This window comes from Centruroides vittatus, unplaced genomic scaffold, assembly GCF_030686945.1.
Source record: "Centruroides vittatus isolate TY-2023 unplaced genomic scaffold, ASM3068694v2 contig_749, whole genome shotgun sequence".
NCBI lineage: Eukaryota > Metazoa > Arthropoda > Arachnida > Scorpiones > Buthidae > Centruroides > Centruroides vittatus.
Window position 1 is genome coordinate 965,987 of NW_027122485.1, and position 25,359 is coordinate 991,345.

General features: G+C 32.7%; 1 protein-coding gene across 1 annotated transcript in view; it reads right to left on the reverse strand.

Annotated features, from left to right (window-relative positions):
- RpL36A (ribosomal protein L36A) overlaps window positions 1-25,359 on the reverse strand; it is a 59,240-nt gene that overhangs the window by 6,433 nt on the left and 27,448 nt on the right. The window contains exons 2-3 of the mRNA XM_067277579.1: window positions 5,216-5,324; window positions 4,787-4,854 (exon numbers count right to left, since the gene is read on the reverse strand). Of these exons, the coding sequence (XP_067133680.1) occupies window positions 4,787-4,854; window positions 5,216-5,324 (177 nt within the window). The remainder of the gene's footprint in view (window positions 1-4,786; window positions 4,855-5,215; window positions 5,325-25,359) is intronic.

Below are 25,359 nucleotides of genomic sequence, written 5' to 3' on the forward strand. Positions count from 1 at the left end.
TCCCCAATTGATTCGGATAAACGACGCTCTACTGTATTTAGTATTTCTATAGTTATAACATTTTTTGTAAGCTTAGCTTACATATATCAATATATATACAATGTTAAGAGTCTATGCTAATTTACTTTCTGAACTATTGAGTTCCGATAGAGCTGTCAGTATTGCCAAATTACAATAAAAAGAAATACAAAATATTTTATATTTTAAGACTATAATACAATTAAAATATAAATATATGTAAGTACGGTACATTTACGCTGCTCATATGATATTGTAATATAAAGGTGTAATTTTAATTTTGCTTGTTGTTTACGTTATTGTCATTAAATATGGGAATTACGAGTTACGAGTAACATTAGTAAATAGAAAAAATTACTAAGCATACTTCGCGCTGTAGATACAGTAGTTTCGTTTGATGTAAGCACTAAAATGTCGAGTGAAGGGAAACAGATTCAAAACAGAAAGAATATTAATCCGCTATTGATTCAACAACATGGAATGTTTCGTTAAGAGTACTGTTAGAGGGACCTTTAAAAAATGGAGGAATTTTTAAACATTCTGAAGCTGAAATTACCCGAAAATAGGATAATTTAAAATGCCAAATGAACACCAAGTTAAGGAAGTTAAAGAAAAAAGTGGCTGTAGTCAGACGACGTTTTATGGACATTTTTTAAATTTTTTCCTTTGATTCCTTAATTCAATAATATTAATAGATGCAACAACCGTTCGCGACAAGTTCATGTTATAGAATATTAACACTACAATGCTATAGACCAGGAATTCCCAATCTTTTTTATGTATCTATATTGTATTATATATAGATATTATTTACAAATTTGTGAATAACCTATAAATTTTTGAACAAGTGGGCAGAACCTCTCTAGAGGTCCTATAACTTATTTAGATAATAATTTGATATTTATTCTTTAACTTGTTATATTTATTTCAATTTATTAATAAATCAAACGAAAAGTAAAAAGAAAAACAATTTAATAAATTGTAAGAAATGAAACTTAAAATTTTGACTTTTGAGTCACTGTTATCTTAATTACAATAGATTAACCAATAATTATTTTCATTCTCAACTACTGCAGATTTTTATTTAAGAAAAGAAGCTTTCAAACATGTTCGGGATCTTGTCACAAATTCAACCAGAGGCGCTCTCTGTACACTTATTCAATATATTGGAGTTATTCGTAGTATTCGAATTGATATTTTATCAACGTTAAGATCTCATATACTTTTTACTATTCGGGTATTCGTGGATAGTATTCTCTCATCTCTAAAGGAAATCATAATACTGTATCTGTGTTACAGTAAGATCCTAATTATAACCTTAATGTTTACTACATTTTTTTCCTGTAATCACTACATATTTATCGAAATTCTGCATCGAATTTTTAACTTTTCTGTTTATATTCACAGTTTTATAGTGTAAATTGTATTCTGTTAAGTTAAAATATAGAACTGATGGAAGGTGTTGAGGCTTATTTTTTAAGGTGAACCCTGGATTGCGACATTTGGTACTGTACGTGCGCCAAAAGTCCCTGCTCTGCGATTATTTTGAAGCTTCTAACAGAATTAAAATTAAAGTACGGACAAGTTGAAACTGTATTGGAATGTTTGCAGCGCCACACACGCTAAAATTTTCTCGCCACTCCTCTGCCCACCCTGAAATAATTTATTGGAGTTTATCTATATAGTTTACCATTATTAGTAAGTTTGTTTTAAAACAACTTGATAGTTCGCCAAATAATTTCACGTTTTCAGTAAACTTTTTCTCCCTTTTATAGGCCTATCTTACTGAAAATCGATTGCTAAATTTTAAAAATTTGTTTGTTTGATGAAAAATGTGTAGATAGCAACTGCCCACTGTGCGCACCTCCCAGAATTAAAAACTTTCTTCCCATTCCTATTCCGTAAAAATCCTCCATATAATGATAAGGGACGTTCGTCGCCGTTTCGTACTACTGACAGTTTCATCTTTGTAATAATCCACATTTAGGCCTACTCTTTTAACAACTAAGTTAAGGTAGAACAGAGAAATGGTATATATTTATCTATATATGTTCACATGGATAGAAAAGTAGACGTAAAATGCAAAAACAAAAACATTACGTTGTTCTCACAACCGATAAGTTACTCTACACCAGAAAAGCCTCTCTTGTCGAGACTAACGAAAACGGCTGCTCTTCTGCATTCTCAGTTTATGTAACTTCTAAGTCTAAGCTCTAGTCGCGGGTAATGAGTCACGTGATGATCTTACGCTGCGTTTTGTGTCATAAAGTCGCGACTATACCGGCCTGAGACTTCTTTATGTTGGTCGAGTCGAAGGTGGGAAATGCTAATTGACGAATCGCTTAAACTTACAAGTACTGTACACAAAGATTACGTAATGTCAGTCTCAGTTGCGTATTTAACTTAATTTACTTATACTCATTTTCACGAAATTAGTCACACAAAAACGTTTAGTAAGAACACTCGTAACTGTTGACTTTAGATGGCCATATTTATTAAGCAAAGTCATCCAGTTGTTAAGAGAAATTTATCACTAGCGTAGTTAAGCACAGCGCTTAGTAACTGGAAGTAACTTTGTTTTCCTGTCTACTCGAATTTCATTTCTATGTATGATATTGAATTTCAGCACGCCGTATTATATTAAGATTTTAGAACAAATATATAGGATATTTATATTTTTAGTTATTGCGATATTATCAACAAACGTGATACAGCACTTGTAATTTTTGCCAATTACTAGCTTTAGTGAATTAGCTTTATAATTGTATTAACATTTTTTCTTTTTTTTGGAAAATTTGGCCACTTGTTTCTGATTGGTGGATGGTACCATTTTATGCCCGTATTCGCTTCGAAAGTTGAACACTGCTCAACTCACTTTTACGCTGGTTTTATGACCTGCTCAGGAGTAAAATATCTTGGTCACATGATTAAAAGCTTTTACAGAGAGAGGTTTTACAACCGTTTTTACGCTAGTGGAGTCGCGGCCTTATAGTTAAAATGATGAGCAAACATTTGGCAAATATGTAGTAATGTAATTGGTTTACTCAGTATGAATTCAATATTTGGTACTCACTGTTTTCTGATTTTTTTCAGTATAAGAAGAGAGACTATAAATATTATACATATAAATGACTACATTACCTGTGCATAATGTAGTAAATTGTGCTGAATCAAAGGAGATGAATATTCAGCCCATGCAATCTTACTGTTTATTCAAATTTTCATTCTTGCATTCATATATTTCCTTGTTTTTGGTCATCAGTATTGCTATTTTAGTTAAACTAGACCTAATCTTCTACTTTTCAATTTAGTTTATTTTGGTTTATAAATATAAGTTAGACTCCAACAAAATGCCAAATTCTATCAGGCTAGATATGGCTAAATACTAAATAAATCATGCAACCAATTTGGCACTAGAGGGAAGCATTAGGCACCATCTCTTATAACGTTAGCTTACATATGCTGGAAGAGATCGGACTGGAGGTCCGGGTAGCGTAACTGGCAATGCATCTGCACGGCAATGCATCCGCTGGTCAACAAATACTGTAAACTTGCAGCTCTCCACGTATCAAGTAGCACTTCCTAACAGCCATGTCCTCATCACTGTATTATTATCATCATTACGCAATTCCATTTATGCATTTGACCTCTGACATGTACTTGTCTTGTATATTGTGTCCCAAATTCAATACTTTGTATATAAAGTCATTCTTATTTGTTACGCAATCTCTAGTAATTAAACTGTTTTATATATCACGTTATGTAGATAGTGTTCCATATCTTCTGTCTCATATGTAAGGTAATGACATAAAAGACAACAAATTTGCATCAAATATCATGTTTGCTATGTTTGTACACTATTCCTCTGTAACTTTACTGTTGTATGCATTTTCAAATCGGTTGTGCTTATGCGATACCGGGCTTGTACCTTTGTATGGCAATAAAGAACTTGAACTTGCATCTGCACAGTAAGCAGGAGTTGTGGGTTCAAGTCCTGCTCCGGGCTGATTTTTTCTTCCAGTGGTTCTAAATTATTTAAATTAATTAAATATTTTAATTATTAAATTTAATAAGAGATGGCACCTAACACTGCCCTCTAGTGCCAAATTGGTTGCATGATTTATTTAGTATTTAGCCATATCTAGCCCGACAGAATTCGGCATTTGGTTAGAGTCTAGCTTATAGTATATCAGGCCTAGCAATGTTATTTATATGTTTATAAATATTTTAGTTTATTTTTTCTATGTAGCTTTTTCTGATCTTTTTTGCAACAGTTCTATTGTTTTGTTTCTTTTTCACAAACTCATTTTTCAGCTTTTGTGAAGTAATATCATCCACTATTGTTTTCTTTTGGGTTTTGTTTTTTTCATTAACAGATATGAACTACTTATAAAAGTAGCATCACAAATTATTGTTTGAGAATTGTCCACTTTCTAAATACTGAATGGACATTCCTCTTCTCAAAAATAACCAATGCATGACAAATAATAAATGTGTGGTGTGTACATGTTTGCTCACCAAGTGACAAACAGTTCAGCAAATAATTTGGCAAAAGGTGATAATTTGACATTCAGTGAATAGCAAATGTGTTGATGTACCCTAAGAGCAAGCAAGATCCTAGACATGCTTTTAGGGCACATCCATAAACTATTTAAAAAATTTTAAATAGTTTGTAAGACTATTATCTTTACATTAAAATTAATTTTTTTTACACCAATAATTTTTAATTTCTGAATTAATATTCTTTTATAATGAAATATATACTTACTTTTTTACGAAATATAGGTTTCGTCTGACCTCCATATCCTTGCTGTTTTCTATCATATCTTCTCTTACCTGAAAGAATATACAAACAACATTTTATCCTTCAATTTTAGACTCCTACACTAAAAAATTTTCTATAAAATCTGGACTCATTTTTGAATCAAATAAATCTTTTCATCTGATTGAAAAAACAATTCAGACATCTCATTTAAATTCCTCAGTTGATTTTATCTTAAACTGCATATCTAATATATCTTTAAAAAATCAGTTCTTCACTATCATTTCAATTTTTTTCTATAATTTTTGTCTTTTGATTCGATGCATTCTAGTTTTAAATTTATTTAAATGTATCAAATTTTTTTCAACTTGTATAAAGTCTGCATACTGATTTGGAAAATAGAGAATATTCAAAAATAATAAAATGTCTACATACCTTGTGCATAAAGTGATTCTTTCCCCTTTTTATACTGAGTAACTTTATGCATGGTATGCTTTTTACACTTTCCTTTGCAAAAGGTGCGTCTGGTTTTTGGTACGTTCACCTAAAAAAATTAAATTCTCTCTTTAACATTTCGTAATTAGAAATATTCAAATAGAAATATTAAAATTATAAAACTTAAGCAATAACTGGATGAGTTTAACTTAAACAACCTAAAACCTCTGTTCTAGTTTAATTTTATTTTGCATATTAAATGATTTTAGTTTCTTAACAGACTTAGAATAGTATAAATTTCAAATAAATTGAAGAGATATAAACTACTAAATCATTGTGGTTTAAAAAACCATCCTCACAAACTCAAGAAATTATTGGGTTGTTCGGAAAGTTCGTAGCAATTTTTAAGAGAAATAAAAGAAATTGTTTTAATACTAAAAATATACTTTTATTCCATTATGTATGCGCCATTGTTTTTAATGACGTGTTGCCATCTATGGGGCAGCTTCATGATACCCTCTTCGTAGAACTTTCCAGTTTTTTCCGCGAAAAACTGATCCACATGGTTTTTGCAAGCTTCCAAAGTATCAAAGTTTTTATCATAAAGGGAATTTTGTAGAGAACGGAACAAATGATAGTCCAACGGGGCAAGGTCGGGTGAGTAAGGGGGGTGGGGTAAAACATCCCAGCCTAGTTCCAATAATTTTTGGCGTGTTCGTAAAGACGTGTGAGGTCTGGCATTATCTTGGTGAAACACAATGCCTTTTCTATTGGCCAGTTCCGGACGTTTTTCTTTAATTGCCATGTTCAGCTTATCCAATTGGGAACAATACTTATCAGAATCAATTGTTTGATTCTGTGGAAGCAGCTCATAGTACAGGATTCCTTTCCAATCCCACCAGACAGTGAGCATGACCTTCTTTGGATGAACACCGGCCTTTGGAGTTTCTAATGGTGATTCATTTTTCTTACCCCACGATCGTTTTCGGCTGATGTTTATAAATGATCCACTTTTCATCACCTGTCACTATAACGCTTCAGAAAAGGGTCATTTTCATTTCGTCTTTCAAGAGAATCACAAATGGAGATGCGATCCAGTAAGTATTTTTCCATTAAGTCGTGAGGTATCCAAATGTCATAACGATTCACGTATCCGAGCTTCTTTAGATGTTGAAATACAGTACTGTTTGATGACTTCACTATGTCTGCAATCTCTCGAGTTGTGTAATGAGGGTTTTCATCCAATAATGCTTTGATTTGGTCCTCTTCAATAACAGGAGGTCTTCCTGAGCGAGGAGCATCTTCAAGGCTGAAATTACCCGTTTTAAATTTTGCAAACCACTTTCGAACAGTTGATTCTGATACAGCACTCCCACCATAAACATCACATATCTTTTTTGCTGTTTGTACAGCATTTTTGCGTTTACGAATAAAGAAAAGAAACAAGTGTCGATAATGCACATTGTTTGCATCCATTTTTGCAATGAGCCAAATTAAACGCTATTTGAATAATCTTAACGGTTTTTTTGTAACGGACGTGTCTCAAGGTCATTTATCGTAATATTCATTGGTTTGCACAATTCTAATCATTTTTGCGTCAATCGGTGTCTCAACTGTCGGCTATCAAAAATCGCTACGAACTTTCCGAAGAACCCAATATATATATTTATGTTAATAAAACCAATTATTTTTATTGAAGTCCCTAATATACAGTAATGTTGCTACATATGAATAATTTCATTTTTTTCTATTTTCATTTATTTAGAAATACAATACTATAACTTCATATCAAAGCTTCCTACACTAAAATTTCTACAACAAGTCATATCCATCAAGATAGCCAAATCAAATAATTCTATTATGAATTTAATCAAATGAATTTATAAAAAGTTTGAAAGTTGCACTAATAAGAATTAGTAGTAGGGAGTAACTACATTCCTAGTCTTTTTTTTTTCACTAGCTTGCATCTATATTCTACTATAATTGTGAAGTTTAGAAATTTTATTTTAAAAAAAATTACTATTGTACAAGTACAAGTTTATTCATTATAGTAGATTTACCATCATTATTGTTTATTTTTACATATAATTTTAATATAACATTCACAGTAACATTAGACATCACTGAAAAAGTTGTAATGTACTCTATGTTTAAAAAAAATGCAGTTCATATATAATTCCTAATAAAGAATACAGTAGAGCAGTGTTTCACAAACTTTTTGGTCCGTGACCCCCCTTTTGCATTTAAAAATTTCAAAGGACCCCGAAGAATGAGTATGTGTAAAAAAACATCCCGGAGGTAGTGGGTCAATTTAAATTCAGGAGGAGTTAATTTCTTTTGTTTAATTAATCTATCCCATGTTGAAATTCCTCTCCGTTGCGTGTCGCTTTGCGTTGAATTTTTGTCAATGTTAAGATTAACGAAATTTTTTTAAAAATTATTTCTTTATTTTTCACAAACAAAATAAATATTTTGAAAAATATAACAACAAAAAAAATTATATTTTGGAAGATAATCTAGTCTCGAAACGTTCCTATTCAGCACAATACAGACCTCAGAAAAACAAGCAAAACTTACCACTCACGATGGGAAAAAGTCTCGTTCAAATACTGGCGCGTCCTTAAGGACCCTTCCAGTGTTGCCTGCTAAAAACACGTATCAACTAAAATAATATCGGAGTATCCCAAGACATAGCCAAATATTGCAGCGCCACAGCACTAGCGGAAATTTGAATTTGCCGACTGAAACGCTTTCGGTTGATCGGTTTCTGGATAACGACGCTCTACTGTTTTTCTCACTAGACTTACCTACAGACCCAACGCTGCTAGCGAACATCGTTCCAAATGACAACATTGTTCTATCATAGTTTAGGCAGAGAGTGGCACTCAGGGATTCCCCAATAGCACACAAATTTATGAATATTATATTTAAGCTCGTATTTAAATATTTATACTGTTTTTATTATTTATATGCGCAATTTATTTAAGTAAAAATTATTTTATATATTTTTGATATATTATTTCTAAACATGAATCCATAGTCAATTTATAAAATATTTGGAAAAAAATTGATCTGGCATCATTTTTTCAGACCCCCCCAAATATTTTTTGCGACCCCCACTTTGAGAATCACTGCAGTAGAGCATCGTTTATCCGAATCAATTGGGGACTGGGGTTGTTCGAATAACTGATTTTTTAGGATAACCGATTATGTATGAAAAAATATATTAACCTATCCGATGTTGACATTTTTCTCTGTCGCGTGTCACTTTGTGTTGAATTTTTCTCCATTGCGGGTCGCTTCGTGTTAAATTTTCATCAATTTTAAACCTAACAAAAATTTTTATAATAATAATCGAGAGTATCGCATTGTTAAAAATTATTTCTTTATTTTGTACAAACAAAATAAATATATTGAAAAGTCTAAAAACAAAAAAAAAATTATACTTTAGAAGTTAATTTAGTATCAAAAACATTCGATTCAGCAAGACACAGTCTGACTCGAAAGCTTTCGGTTAACAGGCTTTTGGATAAACAACGCTCTACTGTACTATATAAAAGTCATGTTTGTAAGCAGTAATGAAACAACTATCTTTTAATGACATTACGTATTTATTAGTAAGACTAGCAGGTTTTAAGACTAGCCAAGGTAGGCCCAGCGTTGCTTGGGCAAAAGTAACGATAGTGAAAATTAAGATTATTACGTTATAGTCGCAAAAGAAAAAAAGTAATTTCATCAACAAACTATTTCTAAAGAAATGTCAAATTTGAAAATCAAATGTTCCAATATTGTTAGATTTTCTCGACGTGGTCTGATTATATCCTTCGATTTTTATCGAATGTTCTAAAGAAGAAAAGTCGAGAAAAACCAAACTAATCTGTTTAAATTTGAAAATCGAATGTGTTATAAAATATTACTCTTTTTCTTTTTTTTTCCAGAGCCCTTAAATCTTGCACGTCGCTTTCTCTTGTTCTCCATAGTTACTTCACACTATCATTGTTACTTAACACTCTGGTACTTAAATTTGGTACCCTAACTGTGTACCAAATTTCAACTTTCAACTCCTAACCGCTTTAGCAAAAATTAAGATTATTACGTTACAGTCAACCTTACCCGTTTTCACAGAATGCAAGAATTGGGTCACCCCCTGTTTTCAGATTAATTACAGAATTTTTAGATCAGTTGAAAAATATAGTCGATTTCCCGCAAAAACAAAAAAACTGCATCTGCGTCTAGCACGTCGCTTTCTCTTAACTGTTCCATTGTTACTTGACACTTTTATTGTTGATGGAAGTGTTAAGCCTTAATCCTGTCCCTCTCCCCCATGGTAAGGTATTTCGAAACATCCCTTCTTAGTGTGCGTTCTCGTGACATACCCTAACTGAGTACCAAATTTCAACTCCTAACCATTTGGGATCTGCGCTGATTATTATTATTATTATGTTGGGTTAAGTGAGATATATTCGGTTAACACCGGTGGCTGTGTACTATGCCGGACCAAAGTCAAGGCATAGTAAACAAAACAGCAATTAAAGAAGTGTATGTGTGTGTGTCTGTATTCAGGAATTTTCTCACAATATGACATGTATTCAATATAGTGGCCTTCTGTAGTGTGATGTATGTGTTTCTATTCAATTGTAATGTGCCCAGGCTTTTGTGTAGTGTGTGTGGTATCACACCTGTAGAAGAGAGAACAACAGGTACAATAAGCACACTATCCATCCTCCACAGATGCCTTATTTCCTGGGCGAGTTCTGTGTACTTGCTAATTTTTTCAGTGCATGCGTTTTGTATATTGTGAGTGTTTGGAATGGATGTGTCTATAATGTATGTGATTTTATTGTGTTTGTCAACGAGTGTGATGTCTGGTCTGTGGTGGTAAATTGTTTTATCTGTGATTATGGCTCTGTCGTAGTATATTTTGTGCGTGTTGTTTTCCAATACTGTCTGTGGAATGTATTTGTAGTATGGTTCGTGGATGTCTGCTAATTTGTGTTTCTTTGCAAGCTCTTGGTGTATCATATTTGCTACTTGATTATGTCTGTGTAAATAATCTGTCTGTGCCAAGAGCTTGCAACCAGAGGTGATGTGTTGTATAGTTTCTGGCATGATGTGACATTTTCTGCATGTGTCATTTGTGAGTGTTGTATCTTTGAGTATGTGTTTTCTGTAGTTTTTAGTATTTATGACCTGATCCTGTATGGCAATCATGAATCCTTTCGTCTCCCCAATGAGGCATCCCCGAGCTAACCAGCTGTTTGACGCAGTTTTGTCAACAAAATCCTGGGCCAGATCATAAGGATGCCTGCCATGGAGTGCCTTTCGAGCCCACGATTGCTTAATGGTGTCTATGCTTTTTATATGTTGTGTTCTGTCCATATGATGTGAGTGTAAGTTTAATAGTGTGTTATTTGAGTCTGCTCAGGTTATTGCTTTATGTAACTGTGATGTTTCTTGGTTTTTGTAGAAAAACTCTCGCAGTGAACGTATTTGTTTGTAGTGAAGGTTAACTACGTCAATCAGGCCACGTCGGCCATCTTTACATGGAAGGGTTAATCTTTCTGTGGCAGATTTAGGATGATGTTGTTTATGCTTAGTAAGTGTTGTTCTTGTTTTCCTTTGGAGTTGCTCAAGATCTGTGTGAGTCCAATGTATAACTCCAAAAGAATATATAAGTGCTGGAATGACATATGTGTTTATTGCTTTAACTGTATGTTTTGCATTTAACTCTGTTCTGAGAATAGCATTTAACCTACTTTGGTATTCTTTAATTAATCTTTGCTTTATTTGTGCATGTTCTGTTAGTTTGGCCTGTTGGAATCCTAAATACTTGTAGAACTCGCCCTCTTCCATGGATTCAATAACGTCTCCATTTCCAAGTGCAAAATCTTCTTTCTTCAGGATTCCTTTTTCTATGTGAAGTGTTTTGCATTTATCTAGGCCAAATTCCATTTGTATGTCCTTGGTGTATGAATGTGTGATTTGTAGGAGTTGATGAAGTTGTTTTTGTGTGGATGCATAAAGTTTTATGTCATCCATGTACATGAGATGTGACAGTGTATACAGTGTTGTTTTTTCATGCCTGATATTGTAGCCATATTGTGTGTTGTTTAACATGTTGGATAATGGGTTCAAGGCTAAGCAGAACCAGAGAGGACTCAAGGAATCTCCTTGAAAAATTCCTCGCCTAATAAAAATTTGGTTTGTTTGTATGGAAGTGTTAGGAACCCTGAGATGTAGTGTTGTTCTCCAGTGCTGCATAGTGTTTTGAAAGAATGTAATGAGTGATGGATGTATTTTGTACATGTGTAGAATATGTAGCAGCCAACTGTCTGGAACACTGTCGAATGCTTTTCTGTAGTCTATATATGCCATGTGTATGTTTCTGTGTTGTTTGTGTGCTTGCCGTAGAATGACTGAATCTATGAGTAACTGTTCTTTGCATCCCCTGTAATTTCTACGGCAACCCTTTTCTTGTTCCGTTAGAATGTCGTGTTCTTCAACATGATTGTATATTTTGTTTGCGATACAGGATGTCAATAATTTGTAGAGTGTTGGAAGACATGTAATTGGTCTGTATTGTGTGGGGTCTGTGGTATTGTTGTTTTTAGGTTTCATGTAGGTGATGCCCTGAGTAAGAAAATTTGGCATGTCTTGTGGATTGATGATGATGTGTGTTAGATGTTTAGCTAGTTCCTGGTACAGTGATGTAAACTTTTTGTACCAGAAATTGTGAATGTTGTCTACACCAGGTGTCTTCCAGTTGTGTGTTCTGTTGACAGTGTATTGGAAATCATGTATGTTTATTTCAGCACAGGGCATAGTTGGTATGTTGTGCAAGTTTCAGTTCTCCTCCTCAATCCAGCCTGCTTCAGCATTGTGTGTGACAGCACTGGACCAAAGAGAAGACCAATATGTTGTGAGTTCTTCTTCTGTTGGTGTCCCACTGTGCTGTGTGTCAGTGTTTGCTTTGTTATTAATTTGTCTGTAAAAGAGTTTTTCATTGTTTGTAAATAATTTATTTTGTTGTTTTCGTAGTGTACATGTTTTGTATCGTTTGAGTCTACGTGCTTTGGCAGCAAGTTTTTGTTTTAGTGTATCAATGTATTCTGTAATGCGTGTGTTGTGATGTTCATGTTTTGTGTGTGTTTTTATTTTCTTGAAAATGTTTTTGAGCTGTTTCTTTAATTTGGGTGTTATGTTGTTTTTAGTGTATTGTGTCAGCCTGCCTAATTGCTGTCTAATGTCATTTATTTGTGTTTCTATTCTTCTCTGCCAGGCAAGCTTGTGATAGAATTGTGTTTTCTGTGTATTTGTCTGTGATTGTACTTTCAGTCCATGGTGTGTCACTACTGTGACTGCCCCAGCATAAACTAATGTATGAATGTCTGATAGTGTAGAAATTGAATGAATGTAGTGTGGTAGTAAGTGAGTGTTTACATAACTTAGTGTTTTTCCTACTTCCTTTGACGTGTTGATTTTTGGTATTCGTGGTCGTTGTGTGGGACCTGTGCCTGTATATTTAGTGAGTGTTTCCTGAAATATAAGTGAGAGCGTATTAACTAAATCCATGTCTATGTTATCAGTGATGGACGAGGAAGAGTCTGTAGTATCATTAGTGGTAATTGTTGTATGTGTGTTATTATCAATGCCTGTTGCTGGATTATCCTGACAGGTTACGTGATCTTCATTAATGTTAGATGTTTCTGTCTGTTGATGTATTTGATCAGCAACCTGTTGTTTGATAAGTTCAAGTGTTGTTTGTGGAATAAGGTTGTTGTGTATAATTGTTCTTTTTTGATCAACAACCCTTTGTTCAGTGACAGTGAGATGAGGATACTGTTGTGCGAATCTATGGTGTAGTTGTTGTCTGTATGCTGTCATGTTTGTTTCGAGTTTTGTGATGGTGTAGTAAGTACGGATGATAAGCTCGTTCATTTCTACTGTCCATTTCATCCGTTGGCGTGGTTTTCCAGCCCTTGTGGTCTGTGGATGCATTGCCACAGAAACACCAAGGCTGGGTTAGTTCCTCACATCTATTGAGGGCATTGTAGTAGCCATACTTGGGCCAGTGCTGCTTTCGCCACCGGTAACCAAGTGAGACTGTGGCCTATTTTTCGAATGTGAGCCTTTGCCTAACTCACGAACGCGGACCTGGTTAACCTGGGCGACGTCCGAGCCGTTATCACACTTTGATCTAGTTATTACCATAATAAATATCTCCACAGAATGTGGGTGTGGTCACTCTTAGCTTCATTTCTCCCTATAGACCTTACTGGCATGGTTGTCCCTACCAGGAGCTTGTGCTCCAGCCTGCATTGCCCTATGGATGAGTAGAATTACTGGGCTCTCCCACCATGACCAGGTGGTGACCACGGGAGAGTTGTTATTGTTATCATCAACACGTCTCAATTATATATATATATATGTACAGAGAAAACGCGTTTTAACTAGTTGAAACTAGTTTTTACTGGATGTCATTGTTAAAACTAGAATTTAGTGCTAGTCAAAAATGAATTTGAGTTAAAACTAGTTTTAACTAGTCAAAATGGGTTTTAACAAAATGGCTTAGTAAAAACTGTTTCGACCAAGGTCATTCAGCTAACACGTTCCTATTCGCATTTTTCATGAACTATAGAGGGTGCTGAATTTTTACAAAATGGCTACTTTATCTGGGTCGCTTGTAACTAGTAATGTAAAGTTAATCATATATTACTGCCCGATATAATGATATATGCTGCTTGTAGCTGTTTATCGAAAAATTTTGTAGTAGTAGAACAATTATTGCTAGCGGGATACGTCATTGTGTGGTATCAAAGCAAGTGAGCAAGATCATTCTATGCATATTTGTGCCCTTCGTGTTAAAAACATCTGCTTTGACATTGTCCTATCAGGGTTAGATTTACAAGTAAAAAGCTATGTAAATTGTTGCTTAGGCTTCGACTTTCAAGCAGCCTCAAACATTTGTACAAGCAAAAAAAAAATTAAAGTCGAATTTTGTAATAAACATTTTTTTACAAACCAACAAAACATACTTTACTTTTTATTTTGTGTAGTATTTTGTTAATTTTTTTTCTAAGAATTAACGTAAGGTCTTTTTTTTTAAAAAATGATAAAACCAATTTTAAAAAAGATTTTTAAAGGAATGGGTATAAAAATTTAATTAAATTCAGTTATAAAACAGAAGACTAGTGAAACCTCACATCTTTTTCTTCCAATAACCGTATTGAATCAGAGAGATAGTCTGATTTAATTTTTTTCTTTTTATGATTGACTTCTAAAATTGTGAAAGGTTGGTAAGGGGACTTACATTCAGCTTAAGGCTTCGAAATGCTTAAATCCGATCCTGTGTCCCACACAAAATAACTGGCATTTTAACTTTAAGAAAATATCTTTTAAAATTGACAGCATAACTTGTTCGTGTAAAGTTGGACAATCGGGAAACTGCCAATTCTTAAGTCTAATTCACTCTTTCACAATTCAGAGAAGCTCATAAATATAACCGACCGATTTCCGAATAATCATCTGTTTTTCGTGTGAGAATAGACAAAAACTTATATTAGGCTCCCGTAAATCTTTGAAATTGCAATTTGGAACGCAACAGAAAGCTTTGCTTTTTCTATTGTTATTCATATTTACTGCTGATAATACACAAGAATTAATCAAACGACCCAGATGGAATAGTTTTGTTTTTAAATACCAGAGGGCGAGCATCCAATGAAAAATGCGAATAGTGTATGATGAATTTCCTATCGCTTTAACCCTTTCCCCCAACATCTTGTTTACGTTTATTTTGCAATCCTTCCTAAGGCAATATAGATCAGTCAGGTGATATTATTTTAAAAATTCACCAAAAATCAAATTATCATTATATCTATATGAAAAAAATCACTTACATTTATTAATATCTTTAAATACCATATTTTTCAATACATTTTATTAGAAAAATTTATAAGAAAAAAAAAATAATATATTAACAGAACTGACACACAAACTTGATAATTTGTAACATTTTGTGAAAATTAACATTGTCTAGTTACATAGTTGTTTGCTAGCACTGAGCCAGAAAAACATAGAATATTGTTTTGTACAATTCGATGTAACACTTATGCATATATGTTTATTCGTTGTGAAATTATTGCACATTATATCAAACAGTTGTTTGAAATCAAAATTTTATACTGCTATTAACTAATATAATGAATTATTATACTTTATTCACTTCATATCAAACGAGATTATATCTGTTGTTAATAAATTTTACAAAAATCGATGTTTACCAAAGTAACGATGAATCAATACCCTTGAAGTTTTGCTTAAAAAGCCAGGGTACTGATCAATCCGTGCCTTCAGGGACAAAGGGTTAATTAATGTTAATAACACAGATGTGTGACCAATATTTTCAATAAATATCGTATTAAATAATACAAATGTTTTAATCCCAATCATCACTTTATTTATTTCCCCCAAACATATTTATGTAGCTAAAATTAGTTTTAACAAATGTTAAAAGTTAAAACTAGTTTTATCTAAAATCAAAACATGCACAGCAGTAAATTCTAGTTTTAACTAGACAAAACGGGTTATAACAATGACACCCAGTAAAAACTAGTTTCAACTAGTTAAAATGGGTTTTTACTGTAACATATAGATAATTGGATTTGTAATATTTAATGCACTAAAAATATGATTTATACATTAAAAAAATGTCAAAGGGAAAAATTGGTTAGAATTATTGAAATGAACTGAGAAAGAGAATTTTTTACCATAAAAGTAATTTCATCGTTCATATTATTTACTTAAATTTCTTTGAAAATCTCAAAAAGAGAGAAAAATTTAATTATCCAAAACTAGTATATAATTTTACCAGACATTACTTTTAATAAATTATATATATATAAAAGTAAATTTATTATATATATATAATAAATTATCTTTTGGAATATATATATATTCCAAAAGATGGTCTTTAATATATTTATATTAAATATCAACTTTTAATTATTCTAACATAAAATGTCAATAAATACTCACTTTTTATTTCTAATAAATAAAATCACTGAAGTGTTAAATGATGATAAAAAGCTGCTAAATTAATGATTTAAGCTGTTACTGTAATTTAACGTTGATAATCCATAGATTATCTATTCTGCACTTAATTGATATTATTACACACTTTACTTCAACTTGTAAGCTGATAAGTTTCCTGTGATCCTATTATTCTATATACCAGGGGTGGGCAAGCAAGAGTTCAGTGGGAGCCACAATGTAGGTTTTGCAAAATGCATGGAAGCCGCAATTCTGTACCATCATGGTGGATAGTATGGTAAGGTGCGTGATTTTAAATATGAATATAATATGAAACAAATATGTTTATTAAAAAAATTCAATATTTTCACAAAATTATAAAAATATTAATAAAAAAACAGAAATTAACACTTTCAGCAAGAACTGCATTTGCCCATGCCTGCTATATACTGACTCTCAGAACTATTAGAAAATCTTACTGAACTTTCTTTTATTAAAAATAAAAGCTGAATGATCAGAGCCCACATCATTGATTATTACTGACACTAAATTATCATCATCATAGACATAAGTAGCAAATATAATACACCAAGAGCTTGCAAAGAAACACAAATTATTAGCCATCCACAAACAATACTACAAATACATTCCACAGTCAGTATTGGAAAACACATAAAATGTACTATGACAGAGCCATAATCACAGATCACAGTACACAGCAACTGGTGTCAACCAAGAATAACCCACGACACCCAACATATTATTATTATTATGTTGGGTTTAGTGGGTTATACTCGGTTGACACCAATGGCTGTGTACTATGGCGAACCAGAGTCAAAGCACAGCAACCAAAACAAAACGAAAATAAAATAAGTTGTCAGTGTCAGTGTCAGTGTCTGTATTCAGGAATTTCCTAACAATGTGGCATGTATTCAATGTAGTGGCCTTCTGTAGTGTGATGTACGTATTTCTATTCAATTGTAATGTTCCCAAGCTTTTGTGTAGTGTGTGTGGTATCACACCTGTAGAGAAGAGAACAACAGGTACCATACAATAAGCACCCTGTCCATCTTCCACAGATGCCTTATTTCCTGGGCGAGTTCTGTGTACTTGCTGACTTTTTCAGTGCATGTGTTTTGTACATTGTGAGTGTTTGGAATTGGATATGTCTATAATGTACGTGATTTTATTGTGTTTGTTGATGAGTGTGATGTCTGGTCTGTTGTGGTAAATTGTTTTATCTGTGATTATGGCTCTGTCGTAGTACATTTTGTGCGTGTTGTTTTCCAATACTGTCTGTGGAATGTACTTGTAGTATGGCTCGTGGATGTCTAATAATTTGTGTTTCTTTGCAAGCTCTTGTTGTATTATATTTGCTACTTGATTATGTCTATGCCAAGAGCTTGCAACCAGAAGTGATGTGTTGTATAGGTTCTGGCATGATGTGACATTTTCTGCATGTGTCGTTTGTGATTGTTGTATCTGAGTGTGTTTTCTGTAGTTTTTAGTATTTATGATCTGATCCTGTATGGCAATCACAAATCCTTCCCTCTCCCCAAAGAGGCATCCCCGAGCTAACCAGCTGCTTGATGCAGTTTTGTCAACAAAATCCTTGGCCAGGCCATAAGGATACCTGCCATGAAGTGCCTTTTGAGCCCACGATTGCTTAACAGTGTTTATGCTTTTTATATGTTGTGTTCTGTCCATATGATGTGAGTGTAAGTTTAATAGTGTGTTATTTGAGTCTGCTCAGGTTATTGCTTTATGTAACTGTGATGTTTCTTGGTTTTTGTAGAAAAACTCTCGCAGTGACTGTATTTGTTTGTAGTGAAGGTTAACTACGTCAATCAGGCCACGTCCGCCATCTTTACATGGAAGGGTTAATCTTTCTATGGCGAATTTAGGATGATGTTGTTTATGCTTAGTTAGTGCTGTTCTTGTTTTCCTTTGGAGTTGCTCGAGATCTGTGCGAGTCCAATGTATAACTCCAAAAGAATATGAGAGTACTGGGATGACATATGTGTTTATTGCTTTAACTGTGTGTTTTGCATTTAAATCTGTTCTGAGAATAGCATTTAACCTACTTTGGTATTCTTTAATTAATCTTTGCTTTATTTGTGTATGTTCTGGTAGTTTGGCCTGTTGGAATCCTAAATACTTATAGAACTCGCCCTCTTCCATGGATTCAATAATGTCGCCATTTCCAAGTGCAAAATCTCTTTCTTCAGGATTCTTCTTCAGATTTTTGTTATAACCTGTACACGTTAATTTGTTCTCACCATTTTCCAACACATTGTTATATTGTATTTAAACCAACTTTCCATTTTAAAATTTTTAAAATTTTATATTTTAAATTGATCTGTTTCAAGATCATTATAACATTTTGTATTTCGTTCCATCCACTTTAAATATGAAAGATATTCTGTGAACATCTTTGATATTTAAAGGAAAAGTGACATAGCTTTTAGTGTTATACTCACACCAAGTAATAGTAGCAGTAAAAATAAAGTTTCACTGTATACAGCGTTATTAATAGTTTTCTTTTTGAGAACTTTCAACAAATGTATTTTCGTCGTCTTCAGGTGAAATAAAAACTGTTTTCAAAACAAAAAGTGACATAGCCTGATAAATTCAGAAATACAAGGTCTGTTCAAAAAATACACGGACTGCTTGAATTGCGCGGCTTCAGTTGGTTCCAGGGGAATCCGATTGGTGTCGCTAGGTTTGTACCAGTCTCCTGGTGATAAACCCCTTTCCCGATTACAGATATCTTTATTTGTTGATTAGCTATGCGGTTTTTAGTAAAGTGTGATTTTTTCGTTTGTCGGATTTCAGAATAAATGACATGAAGGAGCAACGACTTGCTGTGAAATCTGTGTTAAACTTGGAAATGAAGGTCTAATCCTCCCAGTGACATTGAAAGAAAGGTCTAATCGTCCCAGTGGGTGGGCGAAACGTCCCCCAGACTCAAAAAAGCTTGCCAAGTTCGATCCAATGTCAAGGTGATGCTGACAGTTTTCTTTGATGTTAAGGGTGTTGTTCATCACGAGTACCTCCCCAAGGCTTCATAGTGAACCAGACTTACTACATTGATGTTCTGAAACATCTGAGGGACGCCATCTGTCGCAAAAGGCCAGAAATGTGAAGGAGTGGCAACTGGTTTCTCCATCATGACAATGCTCCAGCCCATTCAGCCCTCAGAACTCGTGAGTTTTTGGCCAAACACTCGATCACTGTTCTTCCCCCACCCCCATTCACTTGATCTTGCTCCTTGTGACTTTTTCTTGTTCCCAAACTCAAAAGGCCCTTGAAAGGAAGAAGATTTGAGAGGATTCCCGAGATTAAGGCAAATGTGACAAGGCATTGAAGGACATTACAAAAGAAGCATACCAGGACTGTTTCAACAAGTGGAAACACCATTGGGATAAGTGTGTGCGTTGTGAAGGAGAGTATTTTGAAGAGAACCCAGACATGTAACTTCTACATAAAGTACGTACATTTTGTTTTATGACGTTAGTCCGCGTATTTTTTGAACAGACCTCGTATTTGCTATTAAAGAATTTGTGCTGGAATTTTTTGTGTGTCCAAACAAATACTAGATGTTTTTCTAATACTTTTTTTTTATTCTAGTGACAAATTTAACAAGATACCCTAAAAAAAATTCCAAGACAAAATGTTATTTATTTATACATCCACCAAAGCAGAATTATCAGGCTAGAGTCGGCTATAATAAATAAATAATTAATAAGACAATTTGGCACTAGAGCCTGGCGTTAGGCGCCATCTCTTTATTATAATTATTAAGTTTAGTAAGAGATGGCGCCTAACGCCAGGCTCTAGTGCCAAATTGTCTTATTAATTATTTATTTATTATAGCCGACTCTAGCCCAATAATTCGGCTTTGGTGGATGTATAGCTTTGTAACGGGTTAGTAGTTATTTATTTATATGTTATTTATTTATTGATTTATTAGTGAATCTATGATAAAAGTAAAAGTTCAGTGTGTTTAATGAACTTAAATGCAGCACAAATAAAATAATAAATACTAACTTTGAAATGCTCAAGCCAACCTTCATACATGTGCCTTTTAAACAATGCCTTATTTAATATAAAATTATATTCTGGAGTGTATTTTAAGATTTTAAGAAATTTAAAAATCACAATAGTCATCTGTCAAAATACAAGAGTATAGAAGTAAGTTAATTGGAAAAAAGTTTGCCTCAGGATTTCTTAAATCCTGAGGCAAACTTTATATTTAAAAGAAATATAATTATAATTTAAGATTATAATTTAAAAGAAATTATAATTTAAAAGAAATCTTTGTATCCTTTTTTACATCACTTTAATTTTTGGAATGCTATGATAAACTTGCTAAATATGTTTTTTATTAAAATTCTAGTGGTAATCAAACATTAAATCTAATGCATTTTTTAAAAATTATTTATATTCTCATTTTGTAACTAAATTTCATTCTATTCTTATCATTTTTATTCTATTTACAAAGTAATTTGCAGAGCTGCAGAATGTATCTTATCACATGGACTTGGTTCAAGGGAAATTTGCAATAGAAAAATATTAGTACAGCAATATCCACAAAAACTTTATAATAAAGAACAATAACTTGCTAGTCTACAGATATTTATTGGGAAATTCCTAAAATTAGGGAGATCCTGTGCTTTAAATATGAAATTATAGTGTTCAATATCCAAGTACCGAGTTTCAAAAATAAAAATTAAGGATCACAGATATTACAAGTGTGAAAGGCATGTGTCATTGAGGCAGTGTTGGTTGTTGTGCCTGGTGCACATTTGAGTGATGAGTCCCAAACCCTACAACAGATTTCCACTGGAAAGAGATTGTGAGAAAGTGATATTGTTTCTTATCAGTTCAGTTCACTTCACTGCCTATTTGCATGGCTATATGTGCATGCTCTAGGAATAGGGTCAGTCTCAGTTACCAAACTGCATTTCAATTTTTATGAAAAACTGAAACCAAGCTTTAAAACAAAAAAAGAAAATCTGTTTTTACTTCAAAACTCTTTTCAACAGTATTTAATGGGTGAAATTTTCATATCAGCTTGAATTAAAATAAAATATTCAGTCAATTTCCACACAGGAAATTTGCAAATTAATAAGTGGCGGCATTTTAAATCTCTCTGAATTGTCATGAATAGCTAGAATTTTATCATCTTATAAACACATTTTCTTTTCTCCCCCATAGATGAACACACTAACTTTGAAGTATATTTTCAAATGTTAAAATGCTTGTTAAATTAGCAACCCATACTACAGGTCATTCATGGAGGTGGTGATAATATCTGTTGTACTTGACTCTTATTTCCATTAATCAGCATATTATGTCAAGTTTATAACTGTACATGCTATCTTATGATGATGACACACACTTAAGTATTATTTTAATCTAAAAAAATTTTACATTAATTTATCAGTTGTTGTAAAGCAAATTATACAATAGGTCTAATTTGAATTTTACAAACTACTGTACATAGTAAAATAGTTAGTTCATAAAATGGCTTATTTTGTGTGTTAATGTACAACAATTTTTAGAGAAATTTTGTATGTAAAATTGTAATATGGGGAAATTTTTGGTCCTGAAAATATCATGCATTCCTGATAATTCATAAAAAAATTTCCATGTTGCAATGTTTAAACACAGAAATCTCACATTTTAGGGATCTCACTAGCTTTTTCAAATCTAGTTTTTTTTTTTTGCTAATGTTGTCTTGAAAACTGTAGCAAAACAATATTTAAAAAAATGCTTTCAACATAATTAAATTTGTAGTTTTTATTTTGATATCAGCCAGTACAAAATTAGAAATGACCTTCATAGTCATACTAAGGTCATTTGTGACCTTAGTATGACTATAAATTAAAATAAAATTCATGCTTTAACTACAGTCGACTCCACATAAGTCGACACCCGGATAACTCGTCACTGTAGGTTAATGAGTCAATTTTCTGTGGTCCCGGCCGACTTACATAGGCAATAATGTTATTGATGTTCAAAAACTCGGTTTACTCGACATCGTTTAATTCGTCACCACTGGATAAATCAACACACTTTTTCTGTTTCACACTTTTTTGACGTCTGATAAGTTGACTCCCCTCCTGAAAAAAATGAGTTCACACCGTACAATAAGCTGTGTGATGTGAACTCATTTTTCAAGGGGAAGTTGACTTATCAGAATTCTAAAAAGTGTGAAACAAAAAGTATGTTGATTTATCCAGTGGTGACGAGTTCAACGATGTCGAGTAAACAGTTTTTTAAGGTTAATAACATTAATGCCTACGTAAGTCGGCCGGGACCACAGAAAATTGACGAGTGACGAGTTATCCGGGTGTCAACTTATGTGGAGTAGACTGCATTTCTTTTTTTCCTGGCACCATATAATAAAGGCAGCTTGGAAATCAAATTCTCTTCGAGGTGGACCATTGATTGATATATTCATCAAATTGCTAACGTTTATTACATCTAGTCTATTGCATATTGAGGTTTTAAATGAGCTTCATTTCACTAAAACCAGTATAATTTCACTTAAAATTATCATACAGCCATCTTGGTCCATTATACTTAAGCCTTCTACCAGTAGGTATACTGTAGCACTTCATTATATCGTGGATTCAGATATATGGCTTTTTTTTTGGTCCCCCAAATTTTAAAAGCACTTCAGTCAATAAATTTTAAAATACAAATTGCCATTGAATTTCTTTTTGCAATGAAGTATGATATTTTATTCCTATCATTGTCCTTGAAACTACGACTGCAGGTAAAACAATAATTTCAAGATCTAAATAAGTAAAACAGGTGACCAGGTCAATTATCATTTATGTTTCCTTTTATATTAATAGTTGATTATTGGTTTTAAGTACTGTCTCCTCATTTACAAGTTTCTAAAAAAATTCAAAATTTCACACCTCTATGAATTGATGCAATACAGTCAATTCACATAAATTGAAATTCCAAATTCACTGCCTAATATGTAAGTTAAATATTTCTTTATTTCTGAAGGAATAGTTCTGAAAGTTTTATACAGTACACTCAAACCTGTTTTTATGTGGTGGATAGGGACCACATAAAAAAAAAAAAAAAAAAAAAAAAAAAATCGCACAAAACTTTACTAGTGGCTATAAAAAATAGTTTTCGCAACACAATTAAAAAAATATTTTTTATGCGGTCAATAGGGACCGCATAAAAAAAGTCTCACATAGAAAATAACTCGTTTTAAAATCGTAGTCTTAGTCTCTAAGGAAATTACCTTCCTCTTCGCTTTGTTTTTGCCCTTATTCATTTTCAGGGATTATGTCTAAACATAAAATAAAAATCCTAAAATTTTATATCTAAATAGAAAAAATAATACAGTACATTTACACTTTGAAACGAATCTTATCTTAACGCGTTCAGCCCTTAGCCCGAGATATCTCGGGCAAGTTGTATAGCGTTACAAAAAATGGGGTCCTTTAGGACCCCTAAAAAAATTTTTTTTTTTTTTTGATTTTTCGGATGTTTTCTAAGTCTCCAAATTTTTTGAAAAATTTTTACCCGCGCGAAAAAATTTTATTGCGAGTTTAATTAACCTTTAATGACACGCAATTAACGCTTAATGGTTTTTTTATGGGATTTTTTTATAAAACTTTATTCATCTTTCTAAAGTTCTAGTGCGTCGATTTTACTTCGGTAAAGTTATTTAAAGCTATTTTCTGATGTCAAAAACAGCATCCAATAGTTTTTTAATTTTTTTAATTAATAGATTTTATTATATATACGTTTAATTAAGTCGGGGGGGTCGGAAATTTCAATTAAAATCGTAATTTTAAAAAAATATTTAGAAATATACCGCCATCTAGTATTCACCCTACTTTTTACCCTTCTCCTCCCGAGAGTTTCATGAGAATGTCCCGCGAAAGACGACACCAGCTGTTCTCAAGGTCATCCAGCTGTGTAAACAATGACACATCGGTGTCAAGTTTCGCGCTAAGGCGAGACAAAGGAAATTATACTTTGAAGCTTTTTCTTCAAAATTAACACATTTCTATAATTTTTTTTTCGTTTTTATGTTTAACTACATTAAAATTAAAAAGTATTTAATTCGCCGGAGTCCCAAGGAGTTAATGGTCCAGGAATGTGAAAGCACTTTGAAGGTTTAATTAACGTAATTAAAACAGACGTAGAATTTATTGACAACAGATGTCAGCACTTGACTACATCGTCTCGTCTATCGTCTGTTTTACATATTTTTGTCCAGGTGGTGTTTTGTTGACTTAAAAAATAAATTATTTCATTTTTCGCATATTCATGAAATAATATTGCTATAATAAGTTCATTTATGCTATAATAAGTTTATTTAGCTATAATAAGTCAACGTGAGACATGACAAAACGCATGAGACTATTCGCCAACTATACCGCACAAATAAAAAATCACACAAAAAAAGACCGCATAAAAACAGGTTTGACTGTAGTAACTTTAAAAATTTTCTAAAAAGCAAACTACTCTAATTTTGTAAGTTTTGATATTTGTTATATATTCAATATTTACAGTAGAGCGTCGATAAGTGGAACCAATTGGGGACTGGGGTCCTTCCAGTTAATGATTTGTTCCAGTTTCCGACTTTGTACGAAAAAATAATTAACCTGTCCGATGTTCAAATTTTTCTCCGTTGCCTATCGCTTCCTGTTGAATTTTTCTCCGTTGCGTGTCGCTTCGTGTTGAATTTTCGTCGATTTTAAGCCTAACGAAAATTTTTATAATAATCATCGAGGCTATCGTATCGTTAAAAATTATTTCTGCATTTTGTACAAACAAAATAAATATATTAAAGAATATAAAAAACATGAAAATTATACTTTAGAAGTAAATTTAATATCAAAAACATTCGATTCAGCACGACACAGTCCGACTGAAAATCGTTCCTCTTTCCGGCCATTCCACTTACCGACGTTCCACTTATCGACGCTCTACTGTATTTTCTCAATTTTAAATTACTGTATTTATAATTTTCATTGAAAAATACGAATTACACAAATTTTTAATAAACGATATATTATGAAGTATAGTACTGTATAATAAAATTGCAACTGATATTTTGTTTTTATATT